Here is a 23386-nt window from a genome sequence, read left to right on the forward strand (position 1 = left end):
CTTCAGTGTTGCCGTCCTCTTGGAGTACACTGGAGGCTCTGACTGCTCCGTCCACAGAGACACAATGAGACTTAAGGGAGGTCCAGGCCTCTCTGCCAGCCTGAGTTTCACCTTGACAGGGTTACCCCCACTTCAGCACCATCGCCAAGACAAATATGACCTGGAGCAGCAGAGATGGGTGGTGTAATAAACCAGAAGCACTCCTGTGTGCTGAAGTTGAATCTCTTGATTCTCAGAGTGCAGTGACAGCAAGCTCTGCGCTGTATTGCTAACAACCATCAGAGCACTGCAAGATGTACTGCCTAGAGCTCTCAACACTTTGTCACACACTCATGTCTTTTGGCTCCATCTGCAATCTCAAGTGTTACATGACATGAAGTACGAGTGCCAAGTCCACCAACTGTGTTAAGTTGCAGTCTGTTCACTCTCAGCTGTCCTACTTGAATGGCTGACTTTTGAATGCATTTGTACTCTGCAACACTGCACTATGTGCAACAGGCTGTAGTTTTATCCATCTTTTACACTTAAATCAAAAAAGGCTGCAGCAGAAAGGAACATTGCATCTAGTAAATTCTGGTGTGAGAAGTTTCATTGATGGGAAATGTTCTTCACAAATAGTAACATAAAGAGTGAAATTCAAGCCTGTCGTCTCCTGAACAGTTCTGAACATGTACAGTGCCACTGATGTCAAAAATCTAAAAATTCATTTAAGCTTCCTAGCCACGCTAGCAGCATGGCTGTACAGTCAGCAAGGTTGATCAGTCAGTCAAGTCAGTTAAGACTTTTGGTTGAGACTGATAATATTAATTGGTGTTTTCCTGAGTGCCACCATAAGGTTGACATTTTTGGTCTTGAGTTAAATATGTTGACAGCTGCTGGATGGACTGCCATGAAAATGTTGTTGTCCAGAGGGTGATTCCTCTTTACTTTGGTGACCCTCTGACTTTTCATCTAATTTGTCTGATATTTTGATTTATGATCAAGTTCCTGCAGAACTAAGGACATTCCCACCAGCCTCAGCTGCACTTGAACATGGTGGATAGTAAAGATCAGCAGGTTAACATTTTCACTGTGAGCATCTTATTATACACACACGTTAGCATTTAGCTTGGATCACTGGGGTACAGTCTCACAGAGCTGTTAGGATGACTGTAGACCTTTGTTAGAATTTGTTTGTTTAATGTGAGAACTCAATACCTGTATTTTATTTATTAGTAAACTGTCACAATCTTTTTATGACCTTGATTACCTTTAATTTTTATCTTTATTGTTGTAATCAGTCAGTACCTATTAAATGCATCATTTTCAATTCAAATAGTGACTGCTTATTTTTGCAGAGATCATCCGTCTATCAAATGCTCAGAGCTGGCTGGCCGGTGAGTAGCTCAGCTTTTAGACTGGATCTGAGACGCTAAATCAGAGTAAGTGGCTGACTTAAATTCCCTTTGCTCTTAAGGTGATGCCCGGCCTGCCTGGACCCATGGGTGAAATGGGCAAACCTGGCCCTCCAGTGAGTTTTTCATCCATCATGCTCACATAAATCATTTTTGCACAATGATGTTCCCCTTGAGTTTATGTTTAGCTTTTTCTTCCATCCTTGTCTTGTCAAAGTTAAAACTTGTTTTATCATTAAGGGTATTCCTGGAGACCCAGGGATCAGAGGGATACCAGGACTGAGAGGAGACATGGTAAATGTTGAATTTGAAAATCTTGTCTGGTGATGATATTAGGTCATGGTGACCTAATATCATGATGTGCATATATGTGTGTTAGGGTAAGCCTGGCCCAAAGGGTATCCCTGGCAACTCAGGAAGGTGGGGCATGAATGGCGATCAAGGAATGGATGGGCATCGTGGGCCACCAGGACTACCTGGGCTACGGGTGAGAACTACCACTACTCACATATAGAGAAAGTGTCACTTTGCCAGCGGTTAACCTTCATCATTTAGTAACGTTTGCAGTTATCTTTTTTCCCCATCAGGGTCCCAGAGGTTTTAAAGCAGAAAGGGCTTCACCAGGGGAGAAAGGTGATGAGGTGAGTGTTTAGCTAAATCAAGTAGTTATCGATGTACTGTACCCTGTTAAACTGTTGGCTGCGCTCCCCCCAAACTAATCTGTGTAGTCTATAAAGCAGAGACTAAGCTAAGTAATGACATCAATACAAGTGCTCTAGCATAAACTTTCTCAGGATTTCAACTTTCTTTGGCATGTACCACCAGCATAGTAGTTATATATAGCCTCTTTATAAACCATTATGGGTATTGTTTTCTGTTGCAGTATTTACTGTTGTGTAAGAAATCCAAGAGCAATATGAGTTTGATCATATCTTCTTTATTCTTACAGTAGTACTGACTCACTAGTGTTGGTAGTACATGGTGGATAAATGGTACATTATTTCAAATGATATGTGCATAAGTCTGCCATGTTTGTGATTTGTGTTGTAAAGACACATGCTCTGTTTCTCATTGCCATGTATTCCATCAGTAAAGACAGATACTTCAGCTACACTGATTTAGTGATATGGCATTTGTTTTCTCATTAAATATGGTAAGAGCTTTAAAATAGGACAGTATCCTGAAGACTTCGCTCATTTACTATTTAATTTAAGTAAATTAATAAAAGTTTACTATTCAGTGCATACAATAGAGGGAATTCAATGCAGAGGGCTGTTGTATATACTGTAGTATGGCAATCAACACATTTTTTTGGACACAACTACATCATTTGTTTTTCCCAACAGCTTCCTACATTTTGATGATGGTTCACATACTGTTTACAAAGCATTGTGAGATCATTAGACAAGGGAATGATCATTTTCATACACACAGTCAGACACAAGGTGAACACAACACAGTGTATAGTGGGTTGTATATTGAATAATGAATCATTTCAGATCCAGTATGGTGTACTGCTTTGACTGCACTGATATGAGGTCAGAGATCAAGGTTACCTACTTGCTGCCCCTGTTTGCTTCCCTCTTCACTTTCTCCATGGAGCACGACAATGCTCCCATTAGCCCTCAGGTTATGCCAGTCAGTTTGTAGCCAATATTTGTGTCAAGACACCTTATTTCAAACCACTGCTCAGTGGCCAACAGCAGCAGAGCAGCTCTGGGTGTGAACCGAATCAGGCAAAGAAGGATGTTGCTAAAACAAGAATTACATTTAGTTTTCTCTGTGTCCTGAACCACAGGGTTTCCCTGGTGAGCCTGGACCAAGCGGAGACAGAGGGAGAGCCGGGGAAAAGGTCAGTCTAAAATGTAGATATTGGTAAATATCAGCCTCTTCTAATGTGATCCTCTGCTCCTATATGAGAGTAGCAGATGCCATAGAGGTGTGACTGCACCACCCTCTAGTGGCTGGAAGTAGTCACTAATCAGAGCTGCAGTATTTGAAAATATTCCAGTTGCTTCAACTGCTTCTGCTGCTACTGTGTGTATATCGTATTATTTTACAATCTAATCTAATACTTCATATCTGCTATGAGATGCTTTTCTTTAGTACAGATACCCTCAGATTGAATGAGTTAATCATAAATATCCTTGATCATAAACATCTTCCTGGTGCAGTGCATATGTCTTATCAACCTAACTCAATGAAAAACCTGTCATATTTAACAACAGAATTGTAAAGGTTTACACATATATTGATAACTGGACCAGCTGATTTTGTTTGAATGTTGTTTGTTTGCCCTCCAGGGATTTAAAGGGGAGCCAGGGGAAGATGGACGCATTGGCCCTCCTGTAAGAGTGACAACTAGTCAAGTCAATTTTGTTTATATAAGCAAATCATAACAAGTTATGTCAGGACATTTGTCATATAGAGCAGAGTTTATGGTATTGTTTACAGAGACCCAACAGTTCCCACCATGATAAAAAAAAGTCCCTTTAGACAGGCAGAACCTTGGGGGGAGCAAGAGAGAGCGCGAGGAGAAGCACATACAGTATATACACACAGCATTGAGCCGGGGCTGGGCATTTTGAGGAGGAAGAGGAAGCGGGGTTGAACAAAGGAAGGAGGAAGACAAGTGAGAAATACATTAGCAGAACTGCATGGACCAAAACTATTGCTATTGAAGTTGTGTCTCTAATCCACACAGCACAATGCCTGAGTAGGTGTAAGACATTCATTCTGCATCACCTGGGTCTTGAACTCACAACCTTCCAGATCCTGTCAAGCTGTTGATTGATTGGTCCATAAGTGACACAGTGATATTTGAAGATGCTCTGTTTCCATTGAGCGTCAGCAGTTTGCATGAGGATAGAATTCAAATACTTTGTTTTTTTTACCTTGAAAATTCTGTTTTCCATTGACATGCTTCTGCTTGTTACATGAATCAGTTACTAGTCTTCCAGCAGAAGTGTCTAAATCAAATTCATCACTAAATAACTCTGCTGACTTAATAAATAATAAATGTTGTCTCCAGTCAGACTCAAACACACAACCTTTCAATCACTCAAGATGCACTTGACGAGCGCTCTATGGAGAAAATGTTTGTACAGCCAATATGATGCTTTTTGTTAGTTTGGTGGGTATAAGTGTAACTTAATCTTTGTGATGACTGACTGCAGTTCAGTGAGGTCTGTAAGGTCAAAGTGTCACGAAAGAGCCAGTTATGGCAAACTCATTCTGCCCTGTACTGCTGGTGGATATGTCATGAGGAGTTTGCTGCCCATCAGTCAATCATCAACAAGGTCCAAATGATGAAAAAAGATATAGACATGGAACTGTTTTCCCATCAGCTGTTGGTAGACATAATGGATATCGTTATTATAAAGTATTATTATTATTGTTATTTTTTTCTATTATTTGTCATTATTCAGCTGCAGAACTGCAGTATACGGCTGCAACTAACGATTATTTTAATGGTTGATGAATCTACAGCTTATTGTCTCAACTGATAAAATGTCAGAAAATAGTGATGAATGTCCACCATCCACAATGTTTGTCAAGATGATGTCTTCAGATGTGACCAACAACAAAAGCAGCAAATCGTCACTTTTCAACTTGACTTGATGTAAAATGTAACTGCACTTTTGTTTCTCAGGGTCCTTTAGGTAAAAGAGGCATTCAGGGGCTTCCTGGACCTCCAGGGCCACAGGTAGGACATCTTATTACACTGTATTGGTCTGATTGTGTCTTTATTCTCCTCACTAAAATGTCTCACGGTGTTCATTGGTCCCTTTTAAATCAGGGAGACTCTGGACATGATGGAGTGAAGGGTCCTCCAGGACCACTGGTGAGCCTGCAGTGCCGTGTCTACTTGTTTCAAAATGTTCATAGTGCTAGCTGTTGTTGACGAGCTGCTTTTGGTCAAGAGATTACAAGAAACCCACATTTTCATTTAAAATCTTGCAGGGGCCACCAGGGGCCACAGGCGGTATAGGACCACCTGGAGTGAATGGGTCTGAGGTGAATTTATATGGGCTTCTCCATATTCATTCAAATCTTTTAGATTTAAGTCAGTAAAGTCAAATACTGCTGTGATGCTTTATGGTGGTTTTCTGTCTTCTGTACAGGGAGATCAAGGTCCAACTGGTCCACGAGGTCGTAAAGGCCCTCCAGTATGTCCTCCACTTCACCTGTTAGACTTTACATACATACAGTACTGATGAAGACTTAGTAATTATTTAATCTAATTGCATCTTCAACAGGGACCATCAGGATTAGCAGGAGAGACAGGCTCACCTGGACCCCGAGGGACTCAGGTGAATTTGAATGAATGAATCGTGGTTTTGATGCTGTCGTTGTGGGATTTGCGTATTCTGCTTTGGTTTCCTCTTGTAGTCCAATGACATGCAGGTCAGATGAGTCTGACACAGAGGGTGTGAGTCTAAATGTGTTTTCCTGTGCTCAGTATGTGCCAGGCCTCTGCTACTTTAGATTTCTGATCTGTACATGGTGTTTTAGCCAATGCATGCTTACATTTTGAACGACAGAGAAATGAAAAAAATCAATAAATAGTGCCAGTAAGTCTTTGAGAATGTCAAAGGCTTTTAAAACAATTCAACCAGGATCTTATGAAAATCCCACCTGCCATCCATTGAATATCCACCTTGTCTGCATGTGGAAATGAAAAAACAAACTGCCTTTTAGTTTGGTGACTGCACCATAATCACATTGGTTGTTTCTTGGCATTATCAATCAAAAACTTTCTTTTCTATTGTTTCAGGGACAGTAATGCAGTTTGGCCTTGAAGTGCTTCACACTATCATAAAGTATGGCTTTCAGTCATAATTTTAAACTTTCTTGGTTTGTTTTCATCAGGGTTTATCCGGCAATGATGGCCCTCTTGGTTCAAAAGGGGATGTGGTAGGTTGTAATGCAATAATCTGCATGGTTGTATTTGATCAGTGGCATAATGAAATCAAGATACTGATCCTGATGCCCTTGCTTTCTCTGACAGGGTGAAATAGGGCCTATGGGAAAAAGAGGATTTCCTGGCAGTGAAGGGCCCATGGTAAATAAAATTAAGTCATTATCTCTAATGTTCAAATACAGTTTTTAAGTTAATAAACTTTATGTCACACAGAGTATACTGCTCATTGTCCTCTGTGCTAACTTTAATGTGTTCAACTGTAAGTAAAACCTTTTTAGCGAAAAATGGCTGTTTGCTTGGCTTGTTTCTTTAGATCTAGAGTATGTTCTATGTAGCAAGAATATATCTGCCTAACCTTGTGGAAGACTCCAATCATGCGCAATGAATGTATGGATAGGCAAGTAGGCAAGTGGACAGGCAGGTAGTCCATCCAATCATTTCATTCAGACCAAAACTCCCAAAACACTAGAATTGTCTTTAGACTTGAAAGCACAAAGATGACTCTCCCAAGCTTTGACCTGGATAAATGTTAGAACAGTAATAAATCTAAACAGAGTGGGGGACAGGCAGTCGTTGCATGGCCTCAGATCTTGAATATTTAATTATTAGGACTATGACTTGGTCTCAAAACACTATTAAAACAGCTTTGAAATTAAAATGTTCAGGTGCATGTGATTTTAGCATGGAGTATTCAGAGACCTGAAAGACGAGGAGCTTAACTGCAAGATTCTTAAGAAGACTTGTGTCAACTGACTTGAGACTTGACAAGATTTGAGCCTGAACTCAGGCAGGTGATGTTAGAGATGGCAGACATTGTTCCATCTTTGCATTGTTCTGATTTAGACATGCCCATATTTCAGAATTTTTTTTTGCGTTGTTTGCTCTTTCAGGGGACGCCTGGAAGTCCGGGTCCAAAGGGATTTGCAGGTGGCACAGTAAGCAGCATAGTCTCTGTTTTCAATGAATGGTATACATTAACATTAGTTATAGAGATCAGTGATTAGTAAAACTGTATTAATCCATTTTTGGCCCATTGGAAAAAACATTCACACAGCACTGATATTTTGCCTTCTCATGCCGTGCAGACAGTGTACGTTAAGCCTACTTCAGTGAAAACTGTCCTGGGTTAAAACATAAATTGAACTTAATTGATCTGAAAGTGAAAGTCAAACTCAGCCACCATAATGGAGAAAAGCCATTCTAAAAGAAAAAATGTCATGTTTATGTCCAGGGCTTCAGAGGACTGGATGGTGACAAAGGAGAAGCTGGACCCAAAGGAGACAGAGTAAGAGGGAGACCTATTGTAGTGTTATGTGTGATTTAAAGCTTTTAATAGACTGAGCACCTCTTCTACCAAAATGAGGTAGAAATGAGATTTTGATAATCTTTTTTCCCAAGAATTGACATTGTCAGAACTCACAAACTGGCCTCAAAACTACACTATTTTAACTCAGTCCAAAGATTACAAATCAGTAAATAAATAAAATGGCTTCACTGGAAAATAATATTTAAAAAGTGCACATAGCCATATTCAGCTTTTACATTTTGAATAAATATGTTGATATAATGACAGTAAACAAAGGAGATCACATTGAGACCCTCATAAAACACCATTTGAAGGACAACCCTCTGATAACCTCTTGCTCCCATAGGGCCCACCAGGTGCTGCAGGGATCGGGGGTCGTCAGGGAGAGAGGGGTGAACGTGGCAGCACAGGTCCTCAGGGGGTGAGAGGTCAACCTGGGCCCCAAGGAAAGGAGGTACAGGTCATGATCATTGGAAATCTCCTGTGTTTTAGTATGAGGCGACATGACGACACTGCACTGGTCCTGCTGAATTGCTGATTCATGTTCATCAAAAGAATAGAAACTCTCTAAAAGTAAGGTCAAAAGATTTCTTGACCCCGTCGTTTCAAAAGCATGTAGATGTGCTGTATATCTGAATTTGTGAAAACATTTGGAAGAGCTATGGCTTTAATCATTTTTTCAATTAATTTCTGAACTTTGAATATTTCATTTTGATTTAGATTTTTACAGAAATATTGCACATCCTTCCTCTAGTCTTTGAAGGTTAGACAGCAGCTCCTCGGTGGCTGGTTGACTACGTTGTGAAATGTGCTCAAAAGACTTTGCATGATTTTAAAATCCATAAAACATTGCAAGCCTAGTTTGACAAAATACTTGAAAAGAAGTCCAAATACTTTGGACAAGAGGACAAGAAAAATATTGCACAAGTGTTATATACCCTATGGAGTTTACAATATATATAATACGTACACCCCTATTTACTTATATGTACTACTCATTTAAAAATGACGATTGCACATGAAAAGAGGAAAAATGTGAGATGTGATCAGTGCAACGTGCATTTGAGTTGATGTTATTGTGCACTGTTATACAGTCTGATGGCTGTGGGCAGGAATGACCTGTGGTAGCGCTCCTTCCTGCACTGGGGATGTAAAAGTCTTGTGCTGAAGGAGCTGCTCAAGGTCCTAACAGTGTGGTGCAGGGGGTGGGAGGAGTTGTCCACAATGGATGTCAGCTTGGCTAACATCCTTCTGTCTGCCACCTCCTCGATGGAGTCCAGTGGGCAGCCCAGGACAGAGCTGGCTTTCTTAACCAGTTTGTTCAGTCTCTTCCTGTCTCTGTCCGTGCTGCCCCTCCCCAGCACACTATGGCATAAAACACTGCAGAGGCCACCACAGTGTCATTGAAAGTCCGGAGTAGATCCCTGCACACACCAAAGGACCTCAGTCTCCTCAGCAGGTGTAGGCGACTCTGGCCCTTCCTGTACAGGGTGTTAGTAGCGTTAACTACATCTCGTGGCCCTTATTCTCTTCTGTCACTGAACTCCAGCCGAGAATGAGGACCGAGAGATGTAACTTTTGTCTGCAGATATACAGATAGATAGATAGATAGATAGATAGATAGAGAGAGAGAGAGAGAGAGAGAGAGAGAGAGAGAGTGTGAGTTGTTTTTGATGGTGGAGAGACGGGAGCATCCAGAGAAAACAGTGAAACACTGTCCAAGCCGGGAATCAAACCCAGAACCTTCTTACAGTCCAGTCCAGACCAGTCCTAAACACTGAGCTGACTTGTGATGACTGCCATTTATGTAAGCATGTAATCCCAAATGAGTAGAAATATACCATGTAAACATGTAAAAATATACGTGTCACTCAATTTTGTAAGTTAAAATATGTGCAAGGTTAAAAATCCATGAATAAATGGTAAACTGTAGCTCTTCCACCTTATTTTTGCTTGTAGTTATAATAAAGAACACACCACAGAAATTTAAAGATCCCTCCAGATATGTTTTTAGGTGTGTATAAAACACTGTACTTTGACTAATAACGTATTTCTGAAATGTGTCATCCATAAAAAAGGTTCTTTAGTTGTTTAAATCTTTGAAATTACATCTGCTCCTTCTCCCTCATTAAAAAAGCCCTGGATTTTGATTATGCATGTTTGTGTGCATGTGTGTATTTCAAAAGTTAACCGCTTCTCTGGAGATGTTTTCTGTTTTACTGACAAGTCCACTCACTGTTTGTGCACTGGGGGCTTCAAGTTTCCACATCACACCTGTGTAAGTTGAATATTGCACCAGGATTGGCTTCCTAACTATTTCATGATGTCACAAATCATGCTCATAGGCCCGCCTCTTTAAAAGTTCAGTGAGCACCGAGAAACGCTCCACTTTCAGCAGAAAGAATGTGAAAACAGCGTACTAGTGTCAAACTCTGCACATGCATCATTCTGCACAGTGAAGCTCGAACAGAAAAACTGATTTTGGAGAGGAGAGGGACTTTAAATTTTGTTGCTTTTTATGCATTTCTGCACTTCTGTTGTGGTTGTGTGAGCACGTTATGTGCCGTAACTCTTAAGTTTATGTGTCATGTCTCCTCAGGGTGAAGATGGCGAGGCTGGTCTCCAGGGAGTGTTTGGGAAACAGGGGCCAAAGGTTAGCGGCTTTTATTGGTGCCTGGTCAGAGCCATATCTGTCACAACTTATTGACCACAGAGGCATTTGTTACATTGCATTGCACTCAGCAAAGACTGACACAGCTTTTGAAGCAGGTGATGATGACAGATGACCAGTGCTGCTAGTCACAGTAACATTTTACGCCAGTCTGTTAATTCTGTTTTACTGCTATTGCTAATTATAGTACCTCTATCACTGCCATTACTCCTTAATAACTGCCACTACCACTTAACCGGTGTAAAACTAAGGTGAACAAACAATGTTAATGTACTGGCAGATTTTGTCACTTGGATTCATTCTTTAAATAAATTTTCAATTTTTAAATACATTTTCTCAATGATACTCTGTAAAGCCATATAGAATTTTAGTTATATATTTTATTTGTGTAAAATCATGTAACATCCCTTGTGACAATTGACACGTGAATTTGACATTTTTTTTATTTATTAGTTTTTTTTAACAAATGAAAGTGACCTATTTACACATCCAGCAGACACAAAGCAACATCTGCATTGATTTGGTGTGTGTTTGTGTCCATCCTAATAAGTGGAAGTCCAATATCCACTTTCCTTTTAGCACTGTTTTTGGTCTCTACCAACTCCTGAGAAAGCTTATACAGGCCCCAGTGACCAGCTCACTACTCTCTGTCTCTCTCTGCTGGAGACATTGGGTTCATTGGAGCTTTTTCTCTGCTGGAAACAAGGCTGATGAGGGTGCTGAGACTGCACCAAATGAGTAAAGTTACTGCAACCAAAAACAGTGATCTGAAAAAAACTCTGTAGAGCTGAGGGGAACTGTGGAGTTGGATTATAATTCCCTGAAGGTTCATCAAGTAATTCTTTACAGATTACACCTTCCATTTGATCTATTGTTAATATTGGTTCAATAGAAAATTATAAATAACCTTAAAACACTAGGAGATTTGGTTGCCTAATCAGCACTAGATAATCCATTCATTAAATATGAGATTATCCAACGTATATAGATACATAGTTGTTGCACCTTGCTTTTATAAAACTGTATTCACATATGCTTTAAAAACTTGCAAACACTCTTCACTTTTAATCACAGGGCAGCAGAGGCCCTCCGGGACAAAATGGGAATTCAGGACTCAAAGGACCAAGGGTAACTATTATCTGAACAGTGGAAACTCAACCTCAGACTCTTTCTGCACAATTTTGTATTGTTTTAAAAACTGTTCTGATGGTATCGTCTTTCGGTTTACATCTACAATTACAGGGCCGCACAGGACTCCCTGGCCTGTTTGGTCCACCTGGCATGGCGGTAAGAACAAACTCAATAAGCTAAAAGGCTGATGGTTACCTGCAAACACTAAACCATATTTACCTATTTGTTTGTGTGGGTTGTTGCAGGGTTTTAGAGGCAGAGTTGGGATTGTGGGACCAGAAGGAAAGCCTGGTACACAGGTTCCAATTTTCTAACTTTTCATCTCCTATGATTCAGTTTTTTGTGCATTGCTTACTTTAAGCCAGCTCCATCAAGCCATCTCAATATTTTGCTTTTAACATGGTGATACATCTCTAATGTCGTATGTCTTACATGCAGGGTGGTGCTGGTTCTGTTGGCTCTCCTGGCCCTGAAGGAGACAGAGTGAGTTGCTTGTTTTTTAACCTTCTGGTGAGGGAACAAGAAGGGCTTATGAGCAATTCAGTGTGGTGCAGTGAAGAGGACGCTGGTTCACTGACATGTTTATCACATCATATCACACACATCTTTATGAACCAATGCATTATTGTTAAAAGTAGCTCTATGATCTCTGTTCATATGAAGGGGTTTCCAGGTGTGGCTGGTGATCCAGGACAGCTAGGTTCTCCAGGAGCTCCGGTAGGCCAACGCTTATCCTTCTATTCACCATATTCCCTAACCAAAGAGCTAATTTTAAGTTTTTAAAATACTGAAATGAGTCATTTGTGACTTAACAGGGTCCTCCAGGAAAGCCAGGTCCAGACGGGATCCCTGGACCAGCTGGGGAGAGGGTGAGCAAATCTTGCAGTTTTGTTTCTAAAGACTGGATTGTTTTCAATACACATTACATTACATGCTTCTGGTTATGTGTGGAATATTGTCTTCTTTACTGACTCCCATTATGAGCTGTGGCATTTCTGAGAAAGATCAACCCATCACCAAAGAAATTATATGTAAAGGTTGAATTGAAGTCACAGGTTTTGATGTTTTGCAGGTTTCACGATACACATTTGAATCATTTATTTTAATGTCTCTCCTTAGGGCTTCACAGGGAAAGCAGGGATGATGGGCCCCCAGGGACCAGTCGGCATGTATGTAAGTGACTGTTGTTATCACCAACAAGTTGTTTTTTCCTTTGATTTAAACATTTTTTTGTCAAAGTTTAATGCAAAATTGAGGTAAAAAAATTCACAATTATTTTTTTTAATGTAAATGGCAGAAAGACTGAAAAACTAAGACTTACAGTTTTATAACACACTCAAATCTATGACTGAACTGTCAAAGGTGGAGCTGCGTTGAGGGCAGTGTAGGTGGTGGTTTTGACCAAAAAAAAAAAAAAAATGGAGAAGACAAAGGTTGTGTTTTGAATCACATACTAAAGTACTATTGAGTATTGAGTATGAAGTGTTTTCCAACTGTATAGTTTGCGGATTTAGTGTGCATGAGAAATGCCTTGATAAATATTAGATTCGCAAGAATTTCTGAGTATGTGGTGTGAGCTGACATACTCTACTGCCCCAAAATGCATTGCATGTGACCTTGGATTGGTAATGTTGTGACCAATACAGTCCTGTGATCCAGTCATGAATATCTTGCTTGAGTGTGCTGTAGTGTAAACAGTATACTGAGGGGTTATGGTTATGTAGTAGGCAGTATGTTAGTATACGATCTTACACACAGTCAGTAGCAGCATCCCAAGTCGATACTACTACAAATTCTATGCAGTATGTACCACACACTCATCATCAAAGTACACTATTTTGGCAGTTAGAATACAAAAGTACCTACGGACCATTTCATACTTGCAGGAAATGAGCAGAAAATATGTGGGACGTTTGATGTCAATCAACCTGCAGTCTTGCGACGTCACTGCCAATCAAATCCCGCAAAATGACATCAAATTTGAATCTTTTCTCAAGATTTAAACCTTATTTTTTTTAGCTGTTTGAGTTGTGTGCATTAAAAATGGATCATATTTAATCTGCATACTGATTAGTTTGAGTTTACTTAATTTTGTCCCATTTCAAATGTGAACACAGTGCATACTAAAAGCCTGCTTAGAGTCAGTTGTATGGAATTGTATGGAAATATTAATATTAAATATTGGGATTTTTTATTTTGACCCGTAATTAGTAAGTGATCTAAAATTGCATATGGTTGTAAACAAAAAATGTCAACTTCTCCACAGGGTTACCCTGGAGCAGTGGGCCTGACTGGGAGGCCAGGCCACATGGGGCAAAGGGTAAAGCATGGTTCCTGACACAGTGTTACACAGTCCAGGCTTGATACAGGAGGGTTATCATTTCTTACATACTGAATATTTTATTCCTATTTTGATTCATATTTGCTGCTGTTAGAATTCTAAATCAGTCAAGCTGTTTTCCACACAAGTGATTAAGCTCATGTCCAAAGTAATTAGTGGGTTTTTGTTGTTCTGAAATGTGATTGCAGTGCTTTCTGTTGACTGTTGTGCAGGGAGATGCTGGTGTGAGAGGTCCTCCTGGTATCCCTGGAAAGACTGGACTTCCAGTGAGTGTATTTATTGTATTTTCATGAATTTGGAATTAAATCTAGTTTATGTCCATGCAGATACATACGGGGGCCCATTTGTCACGTTCCGCTGAATGCCCTTTTAATGTGATCAGAAATGCCTTCCTGGTTGACCTTGGCTGTGCTTTGTTATTGAAACATTGTTCTTCTCAGGGTCTGCAGGGCCCTCCTGGTGAGACAGGGCCTCTGGGACCACAGGTGAGAAAACGACTGTTCAGGACTCTAAAAACTCACTGATCAAAACCATCCGCCCACCATAATGCAAGAGGATAACCTGACATTCTAATTGTTTGTTTCATCACTTTCCTTCAGGGCCGTCAAGGAGAGTTGGGACCCAAAGGCATTCAGGGACTGCCAGTGAGTAGTTCTTGAACAAATGTAGGGTTGTTTCAGGCTCAGTATGTCCATCTTAATGGTCAGACATCATGGTGAGATCAGTTCTCTTCTCTCTGCTGCAAATCAACTTGATCCAAACTTTATGTATTGTTTGTATATGTATTATCTCTCCCAGTGCATCTGTATGCTTCCAGATGTTCCTACTTTCAAGAAAATTAAAAGTAGAGAGTCATAGTTGGAGAAAGTAGAATTGTAACCAAAATGGGCCCATTGCTATTCTGACTTGCATGCCCTTCTGTTAAGACTTCCTGTGCTATTTACATTATTAATTTCCACCCAAACTGTCAACAGCTAACAATGACACTCAGAAAATGATGTGGTCCTGATGTTTTCCAGTAGCTTCTGGTGTAGGGCCTGACTGCTTCCAGTAGATCTGAATACAGATACAAGTACAGATATTTCAATGAAACAGATCTGAGATACAGATGCAGATACAGATGTTAGCTTTGCCTGAAACCCCTGGTTCATTCTTTTTCTTTTGGAGGAAATCATGAGCTGAAGTAGAAGAGGATGGCCAATATTAGAAATAAAGATTAGGGAGAGAGGGTGCACCAAAAGTCAATTCCAATACTAAACATAACAGTTGCCACCAAAATGCATTAAACATCGCATCTTGATTACATTCCAGAATTTATTTTTCATAAACGTTTTGTTATGAAATACAGCTATTTTATTTTTTGTTCTAAATGGTTTCAGGGTCCTCCAGGCCAGCCAGGACCAGTGGGTGGCATGGGGAGCCATGGTGTTGTAGGGAGCCAGGGGCCTCCAGGGCCACTAGGGTCTGCTGGACCTAGAGGGTTTCCAGTGAGTGGGTACTTTTCACCTTCCTCTCCATTTCATACTGATATAAAACTCTTTGATGCTGCCCTCAATAAAGCATGTATGCTGATCATATTGTCAGCAGTGTATCTTTGGTGCAAGATTGCTATTTTTTCTGTTCAATCAGGGAAAACCAGGCGTAATTGGAATAATGGGCCAGGCAGGAGAGAAAGGAGAGCAGGTAACTGATTACTGCATGGTTTTCAAGCTGGAGGGCAGTGAATATTGCCATAAAATGCTGTCCATCAAGCGCAATTGAAGTTGCATTAAGGCATGTTATTTGTTGTCTTTAGGGTGCAGTGGGTCCTGCGGGTGATATTGGTGCTCCAGGTCTGGATGGTCAGCTGGTCAGTTATCTCACTGATCATATAATGTATATAATGTATAATGTATTCAGTCGGATATTGAATGTTAAACACTCATTCCAATACATTGCAAAATCTTTTTCACCTCATTAGCTTAAGTATTTCAGAAATGGAAAAGATTGGTTATGCTTGTCTTGTCAGGGCCCTTCAGGGCCAGCTGGTGAAGAAGGGACTCCTGGAAAAACGGGTGACCAGGTCTGTGACATTTATACTGAGTTTCATTTTTTAAAAAATGTATTATCATAGATAATGTTTTATTAAAGAGTAACTAAATCAGTCACTGAAAAACTGTGTTTCACTGCCCTCTTTACTTGAAAGTTTTATGTGCCGCACCTGTGACCACACTAGGGCTCGACAATGGACTGTATTTTCAGACCTATCCAAGCGCAGTGATTGTGTCGTTGCGGGGGGCTCACTTGTGGTCTCATAGCACTACCAGCCACAGCTCAACTGTCACTGTCAGACACAACTGTGTTTGCATACACATCTATACACAAGCACATGAACAGACAAGATCAGGAGCAGTGGAGACAGCAATAGTTTATACAGACAGCCTGTTCTTGGTTTAAACTAATTTCATGATAAGTACCACAAGGCTCAACTTTTTCTGCAACACAGCGAGATAACAGATGAAACAAACTGATAACATTCTGGAGTTGTAGAGTCCTGTCTGTGAGGCTTGACTTGACACTGATAAGCTTTTAAAATCTTTAATCTGTTACTCCAGCTGGACTTCCTGGATCATATTTTAATGTCTCACCACTACCTTAAACAATGTACCCGCACCAGCACAGCTTTATCACAGGGCTGTTTTTGCTCTGAATTGCCACTAAGAGTCATTCAGCCATTTTTCCATTGTATTCATGTAAGGTTCATATTAAAAACAAACAATCCAAGCATTCAAATTAGAAACAAAGTAACATGAGATGTGATCACTCACATTCAAGTGTTTTCAGGCTGAAAGAGACTAACATACATTACCAGTCAAAAGTTTGGACACACCTTCTCATTCAATGGTTTTTCTTTATTTTTTTTATTTTCTAAATTGTAGATTAAGGCTGAAGACATCCAAACTATGAAGGAACACAAATTGAATGATGTAACAAACCAAAATATGTTTTATATTCTAGATTCTACAAAGTAGCCACCATTTGCTTTGATGACAGCTTTAAACACTCTTGACCTTCTCTCAATCAGCTTCATGAGGTAGTCACCTGGAATGGTTTTCCAACAGTCTTGAAGGAGCTCCCAGAGGTGCTGAGTACTTGTTAGCTGCTTGCTTTCACTCAGTGGTCCAAGTCAACCCAAACCATCTCAGTTGGGTTTAGGTCAGGTGATTGTGGAGGCCAGGTCATCTGACGCGGCACTCCATCGCTCTTAGCCCTTACATAGCCTGGAGGTGTGTTTGGGGTCATTATCCTGTTGAAAAACAAATGATGGTCCCACTAAGTGCGAACCAGATTGGATGGCATATCGCTGCAGAATGCTGTGGTAGCCATGCTGGTTATGTGTGCCTTGAATTTTGAATAAATCACCAACAGTGTCACCAGCAAAGCACCCCCACACCATCACACCTCCTCCTCCTCCATGGTTCATGGTGGGAACCACACATGTAGAAACCATCTGCTCACTGTTTCTGCATCTCGCAAAAACATGGTGGGTGGAGCCAAAAATCACAAATTTGGACTCATCAGACGAAAGGACAGATTTCCACTGGTCTAATGTCCATTCCTTATGTTTCTTGGCCGAAGCAATTCTCTTCTTCTTCTTGTTCTTCCTCAGAAGTGGTTTCTTTGCAGCAATTTGACCATGAAGGCCTGATTCACTCATTAATGTGGGCTCTAATCTGAGGTGCTGTTAATTAGCAGTTTCTGAGGCTGGTAACTCTGATGAACTTATCCTCTGCAGCAGAGATAACTCTTGGTATTCCTTTCCTGTCGCTGGTGGCTACTTTGAATAAGCTAGAATATAAAACATATTCTGGCTTGTTTAACACTTTTTTGATTTCTACATAATTCCATATGTTTTCCTTCATAGCTTGGATGTCTTCAGTATTAATTTACAATGTAGAAAATAAAAAAAAATAAACAAAAACCATTGAATGAGAAGGTGCGTCCAAACTTTTGACTGGCACCGTATATTCAGCAACACATTAAAGAACTCTGACAATTGCAGCAGACAATGTCCAACAACTGTCAACCACTGTACTGCTCTGAAATAGGGAGCTCGGGGCCCCCAGGGACAACCAGGGCTCAAGGGACTGAAGGGAGAGCCAGGACTTCATGGCTCCCAGGGGCTGCAGGGTGAGCCTGGGCAGAGGGGCAAAGAGGTTAGATGTATTGTCATTCTATGCAACGATTTTATCTAGGGCTGCAACTATCCACTGACAGAATCAATGTCAGTGGTTGTTGTGCTCCTGGTTCTTTCCTTCATTTTCTTTCTTTTGCAGGGAGATGTTGGAGAGCCAGGCATTCCTGGGGTTCCAGGTGTCAAAGGAGCAAAGGTAATTTCATGTCAACCTTGTATTGTTAGCTAAAACAGTCATTGTCATTGTCATTTTAATCAGTGAGATGGATGGTCCGTACTAAATCATTTACTTAAATGATGCGTTTTACGCAGGGAGATAAGGGAAATCGAGGCCTATTGGGATCAGAGGGGCCTCCAGGAGTCCCAGGAACACAAGGGCCGAGAGGGTCAAAAGGAGAAAAGGGATATGCAGGCATAATGGTAACTGAGCCTTACTTCCTTTTTATCAATCAGTCTACCTGCCTGTTTCATCATCTCTTTATCTACTGTCTGATACCTGTCTTTTTCACCATGTATTTATATTTTCAGGGTCAAGGGGGCCTGATGGGGAAGGTTGGACTGTTAGGCTTATTAGGACTACAGGTAAGTTACCTTCTGCCTTTAAGGAGGTAACTATTATATAAGGGCTGATCCTTTTAAATTTGTTGGTGTCATTTTCATAGTGTCGTTTATCTCATTTTGAAATTAAAGTCAACTGCAAATTAAATTGTATTTTTTTGTTTTCTACAACAGACATATCTGTTTGTAAATCAGTTGTTGTGTGTTCTCCTTTGAGAAAAACCAAAAAACCAAAAAGCAGAAATTGATAGTGATTTCCCCAGTTTAACATTCATTTGATGGACTATCCTTAGCTTTCTGTCTATGTAGATGAAGACCTTATTTCGATACAGCCAAACAAATCTTGCATGAAGCAGTTGTGTCAGCATTCTATCACCTGCAGAGCAAAAATACATGAGATTTCAGTTGGACTGAATATCAGTTGCTGTTTACTGGTAACTGCTGTGAATGTGCATCTTTTTTCAGGGTTTCCCAGGTATTTTTGGCACTGCAGGACCTGGTGGGCCACCAGGACACAAGGTTGACAATCTCACAGCATATTCTGTAACCCTCTATTGTCACTCGAGAACAGTGTCGTGTTTTAAAGAATAGGTTTGAATTTGTTAAGGCCTGTCTTGTTTATGGTTTAGAGAGTTGCACTCTCACAGTATGTAGGGAATCTTCCATCTTTCATGATATTCGGTTACTTTCTGATAAACTGCACATGACATAAACTGTCCTCTTTATAGGGAGACAAAGGTCTTGCTGGTTTGACTGGGGAGCCAGGAACTCCAGGTCCTAAGGTACAAAGCACTGCTGCCAAATAGTCATAGCTTTAACGTCAGACAGCATCAACCTACCCCATTACTGGTGTTGGCTTGATTACCTTTACACTGTGCTCTGTTGAACTGTAGGGGGTGGCAGGAAGCCGAGGTGTGAAAGGTGACATGGGAAAGCCTGGGCCAGTGGTAAGTGGAGTGCAGTACAGTATGACAAACCAGTATTGTGTCACTAGTGATGGATGTCCCAAAAGGTGGTTTGTTTTTGTTTTTTTTTATGTGTTTGTTTGTGTCGTATGCTGCTGTGGATGTTTTTATGTAGACAGGACTAAAGAAAAACTAAAGGAAAGAATTTCTGATCATAAGTATGCTACATGGTTTAACTAAATTCTAAATTTTACCTAAACCAGCATGTCCTTACCCCCACCCTGGATCATGTTTATGCTAACATTCCTGGCAGCTACAAAGCCCTCACCTGCTCCAACTTTGAGCAATCAGAACACATTTATCTGCTTTTCCTGCCAACTTATACCCTGCTGATTAAAAGGTTCAAACCATCTACAGGACTGTTCTGAGTGGACAGACTAGCACATGTTTAGAGATGCTGCCACCCAGGAGAGCCACACCAGTCTTTAGGAATATACATCAGCAGAACACTGGAACCCCCGACATGAGCTGTGTTGAGAAGTTTTGGTCCGATTACAAACAATGACAAGACCTCATGTTGGGAGGAAATTAATGATGGTGCAAAGTGATGCACAGAGAACAACTTACTGTTCAATGTCAGCAAAACCAAGTAGCTCATTCATCATTGATTTTAGAAAAAAAAAAAAAAAAGAAGCAAAGACAAAAAAGGTGAACCTTGAACTTTGATCCTTGAACCTACAAGAGTTGACAATGAGGAATATTCCAGTGCCATACACATTGAAGTAACCCTGATTCTCTCAAGGCAGTTGATACTGAGTTAATCAATAGAGTCAAAGTAGACTTTAAAAATGACTTCAGAATGAAACGTTTTTTGAATTTGTCCCTTAAATGCATTCTAAGGGCTTAATAAACTCATTGATTTTACATGTTTTGTAGATATGATGCAAAAGGAGTTTTTTTGGTTGTGGGGGAGGTGCCCTATAGAGGTTGGAGCACCAATCTATGTGAAATTTCTTTTGAAATTAATGTTGAATTTGAATTTGTTCTATAGCTTTTTTTTGTGGTAGTTATGGTTTACCCTATGTACATTTCATTATGAGGACAGACGGACAGCCTGTATTGGGTAGATTCTCACTGTGTAGGTATTTTACCTCAGCACTGAGGGCTTTCAGCCAAAAGGCTTCAGTGTCAATCATGTAATGTTAAAAGGCTTTTTATTCTACTCAGGACCCAGTGTGCCTTTGTTGACTGAGTATGATTAAAAAAAAGCAAACAAAAAACCCCCCACTTACTTTGTGTTTATCAAGAAGACACATACTCCAGGTCATGGGCGTGGTAGTGGGGGGAAAAGTGGACCTGACTACCCAGGGCCCGAGTAGGGAGAGAGGCCCATGACAATCCTGATTTTTTTTTATTTTTTTTTATTTTTATTTTTTTTTGTGATGTTTTTATTTCGAATGAATTGGCCCCTCCAATTAATTGGTGTCATACTTTATTTCAAATATATTTATAACATCAACTGAGAGAATGAACTTTATGTCACAGTCCTCCCAACATATTGGACATTCTGGGGCCCCCCCCCCTCTTGGACGCGCAAAATGGTTTAGTCCGCCCAACAGCGACCGGCGACAGGTGTAACGTCAGTGAGCCCAGATTAAATGACCTGGGGCCTCATTTATAAAACATTGCGTAGAATCCATACTAAAAGTGTGCGTACGCCCAAAAGCTGAAAATGGCGTACGCCAAAAAATATTCGGATTTATAAAACGTGCGTACTCACACCTGCACGCAATTTTCCCTTTATAAATCACACTCCACCTGGAAGATTGCGCAGGTGGATTCACCTCACATCCCGCCTCCGACACACCCACATTTTACCATGAATGGTCAATGCAAAGTACCTCATGAATGTCTTTGCATATAAATACGCCTGCTGATCAATGGCATTTTACGTTCGATCATGGCAGAGAAAAGAAAAATAAATTTTACGGAGACTGAAATCGAGGTGCTTGTGGGTGAGGTGGAGGCCAGAAAGGATATTTTGTTTGGTGGTCACAGTCGTGGCGTCACGAATACAATAAAAAAAAAAAAAAAAAAAAAAAAAAAATGAGTGGCGGCACGTCGTCACCGCAGTGAATAGTTCCAGTGCCAACGAGCGATCTGTGGCAGAAATTATAGATCCCTACACTACTGTGCGTCAAGATGAATGTGTCATGTGTTGACCCAGGCCACCGTGCCACTACATTCGTCAAGATCATGTCCGAGGTACAAATAATTTGTACATTGAGTGAATGCACATTTTTTCGATTCACATAAGCAAATTCATTTTCACTCTGAGCCCTTACAGCAATATATTTGGGAAACCGGACATTGCTGCAAATATCCCAGACCTAAGGACACAATTTAACTGAATTATATCATACCCAAAAGGGGCTTTAGACAGACAATGTAACATTATATAATATTAATCATATCAAACACTTACCTGTCGGCTAATTCCCACTGAAAGGAGCCAGTCGCCAGAAACCCCAGAGTGGTCAGCACCTGGATATGCGCCGGGATGGCGCGGTTCCGGCGGGTGGGTCTATCTAACACTGGGCCCAGTTCAGCACATAGATCCAAGAGCACCGCTCTAGGGAATCTAAATCGGCTTATTAGCCAGTCATCATCATGGGGCAGGAAATCTCTGTGGTTCCTAAAACTTCTCTCCATCCTGATCCTACCATTTGCGTGATCTTCCAGCAGTGCCAGCGCATCCATTGTGCAGCATTACGCACGAGTGTCACCGCACTATTTATATGCTTACTCAGCAAATTGAATGATTTTTACACACCTTGTCAGAATTACTACTAATCCATCAGTGCCATCCACCGCTCTGTATCATTTGAAGATGGAAGTATGATATATGAACATTGTGCATACAGTAGTAGGCCTAACGGCTCATTAAAGGAACACATCTATAACACTTATAAATCACAACCTTTGCGTAGGAAGTTGCGTGCGCAACTTTCAAGCCCCGTTTTGTGTGTAAGCAAGTTTTATAAATGAGGCCCCAGGGGATTAGACAGCATGCTGCCCAAAAAGCAAAAATCGAGGTACCAAAAGAAGAAAGAGCGGAAGGCAAAAGAAAAAAGGCAGAATGAAGGGAGGCAGCTGTTGACTGCTTTCTTTCCAAAAGGTGAACCGAGTTTGCTTGTTATGCAAAATCCAATTAAAGTTAACGTAGTCCACTACAGACAGCTGCTGCTGATGTTTGTATGCTCATGTGAAGTCTTTAGCTTTGCTAGTTTCCAACCAGGCTGCTTGCAGCTTTTTGCAGCTTTAGATAACGTTAGTTGTCACTTTACATCTCATGTCAGCAAGGCTTTATTTCTTTTTCTGCAAGCTGAAGAACAATTTGACAGTCAACATTTTGTACTATCGCAGGCTCTGTTGATAAAATGACATAGGCCTTTAATGTAAAAAGCAGAAACCAGTCACAGCTTCTTTTTTTCACATTGAACCTGAATATTTTTCTGTTCATTTATACTGTACCATCTCATTACAAAAGTAATGCAGCTTATTTGATTTGATCCTGAGTGTGCAGTTGTCTCCTGTTCTCCTGTTCAAGAATAAATGTTTTTAAATCAAAATATGCAAGAGTGTCATGGATCAAAACGTTAGTACAGAAACCAGATGTAGCCTAATGTTTTAGGTATTTGAGCAGAAGTAGACCAAATGCATCAATTCAGGTGGTGAATGAAAGAACCACTCATCAATATAATCTGATCTGGCTGTAGCTTAAAACCCTATTTATGCTTTTTTAATTTTAAATAAATACCCTCTTTTTGTCTTTTTCTTCTTTTTTTTTTTTTTTTTTTGCCCACGCGCCTCGTGCACTGGCATGGATAGGGGCCCACTGACATTGAGAGTGTACAGGGCCCAGAATTTGGTGCTACGCCCCTGCTCCAGGTTGTTTTGTCTTTCCATATCCAATTTCCCT

At 40.5% G+C, this 23386-nt stretch overlaps 2 protein-coding genes and 1 long non-coding RNA gene across 3 annotated transcripts in view; all 3 read left to right on the plus strand.

The window, feature by feature from the left end:
- The first annotated feature begins 1329 nt into the window (after positions 1–1329).
- On the plus strand, positions 1330–5218 carry LOC143320632 (uncharacterized). Its single transcript, XM_076730456.1, has 9 exons — positions 1330–1376; positions 1457–1510; positions 1635–1688; positions 1774–1881; positions 1982–2035; positions 3193–3246; positions 3698–3742; positions 5057–5100; positions 5194–5218. The coding sequence occupies exons 1-9, from the start codon at positions 1356–1358 to the stop codon at positions 5216–5218; spliced, it is 459 nt and encodes a 152-aa protein (XP_076586571.1). The 5' UTR covers positions 1330–1355.
- Positions 5219–5235: 17 nt separating this feature from the next.
- Positions 5236–5678, plus strand: LOC143320665 (uncharacterized). Its single transcript, XR_013077171.1, has 3 exons — positions 5236–5411; positions 5519–5563; positions 5654–5678. It is a non-coding gene; the product is annotated as an uncharacterized LOC143320665 (long non-coding RNA).
- Positions 5679–7549: 1871 nt separating this feature from the next.
- Positions 7550–23386, plus strand: part of LOC143320633 (uncharacterized) — a 31752-nt gene continuing 15915 nt past the window's right edge. The window contains exons 1-25 of the mRNA XM_076730457.1: positions 7550–7603; positions 7971–8078; positions 10224–10277; positions 11370–11423; positions 11538–11582; positions 11672–11717; positions 11865–11909; positions 12090–12143; positions 12242–12295; positions 12546–12599; positions 13693–13746; positions 13980–14033; positions 14208–14252; positions 14367–14411; positions 15147–15254; positions 15397–15450; positions 15563–15616; positions 15776–15829; positions 17856–17963; positions 18084–18137; positions 18254–18361; positions 18470–18523; positions 18965–19018; positions 19228–19281; positions 19393–19446. Of these exons, the coding sequence (XP_076586572.1) occupies positions 10231–10277; positions 11370–11423; positions 11538–11582; positions 11672–11717; positions 11865–11909; positions 12090–12143; positions 12242–12295; positions 12546–12599; positions 13693–13746; positions 13980–14033; positions 14208–14252; positions 14367–14411; positions 15147–15254; positions 15397–15450; positions 15563–15616; positions 15776–15829; positions 17856–17963; positions 18084–18137; positions 18254–18361; positions 18470–18523; positions 18965–19018; positions 19228–19281; positions 19393–19446 (1353 nt within the window). The 5' untranslated portion in view covers positions 7550–7603; positions 7971–8078; positions 10224–10230. The remainder of the gene's footprint in view (positions 7604–7970; positions 8079–10223; positions 10278–11369; positions 11424–11537; positions 11583–11671; positions 11718–11864; positions 11910–12089; positions 12144–12241; positions 12296–12545; positions 12600–13692; positions 13747–13979; positions 14034–14207; positions 14253–14366; positions 14412–15146; positions 15255–15396; positions 15451–15562; positions 15617–15775; positions 15830–17855; positions 17964–18083; positions 18138–18253; positions 18362–18469; positions 18524–18964; positions 19019–19227; positions 19282–19392; positions 19447–23386) is intronic.

The sequence above is a fragment of the Chaetodon auriga genome, chromosome 5 (assembly GCF_051107435.1).
Source record: "Chaetodon auriga isolate fChaAug3 chromosome 5, fChaAug3.hap1, whole genome shotgun sequence".
NCBI lineage: Eukaryota > Metazoa > Chordata > Actinopteri > Chaetodontiformes > Chaetodontidae > Chaetodon > Chaetodon auriga.

Bases quoted from the DNA above. Each gene is read 5' to 3' on its own strand.
- LOC143320632 (XM_076730456.1), top strand. From the start codon at position 1,356: ATGCTCAGAGCTGGCTGGCCG. The intron at 1,377-1,456 runs GTGAGTAGCTCA...TTTGCTCTTAAG, and splicing joins TGCTCAGAGCTGGCTGGCCG to GTGATGCCCGGCCTGCCTGG. The intron at 3,247-3,697 runs GTCAGTCTAAAA...TTTGCCCTCCAG, and splicing joins GAGGGAGAGCCGGGGAAAAG to GGATTTAAAGGGGAGCCAGG.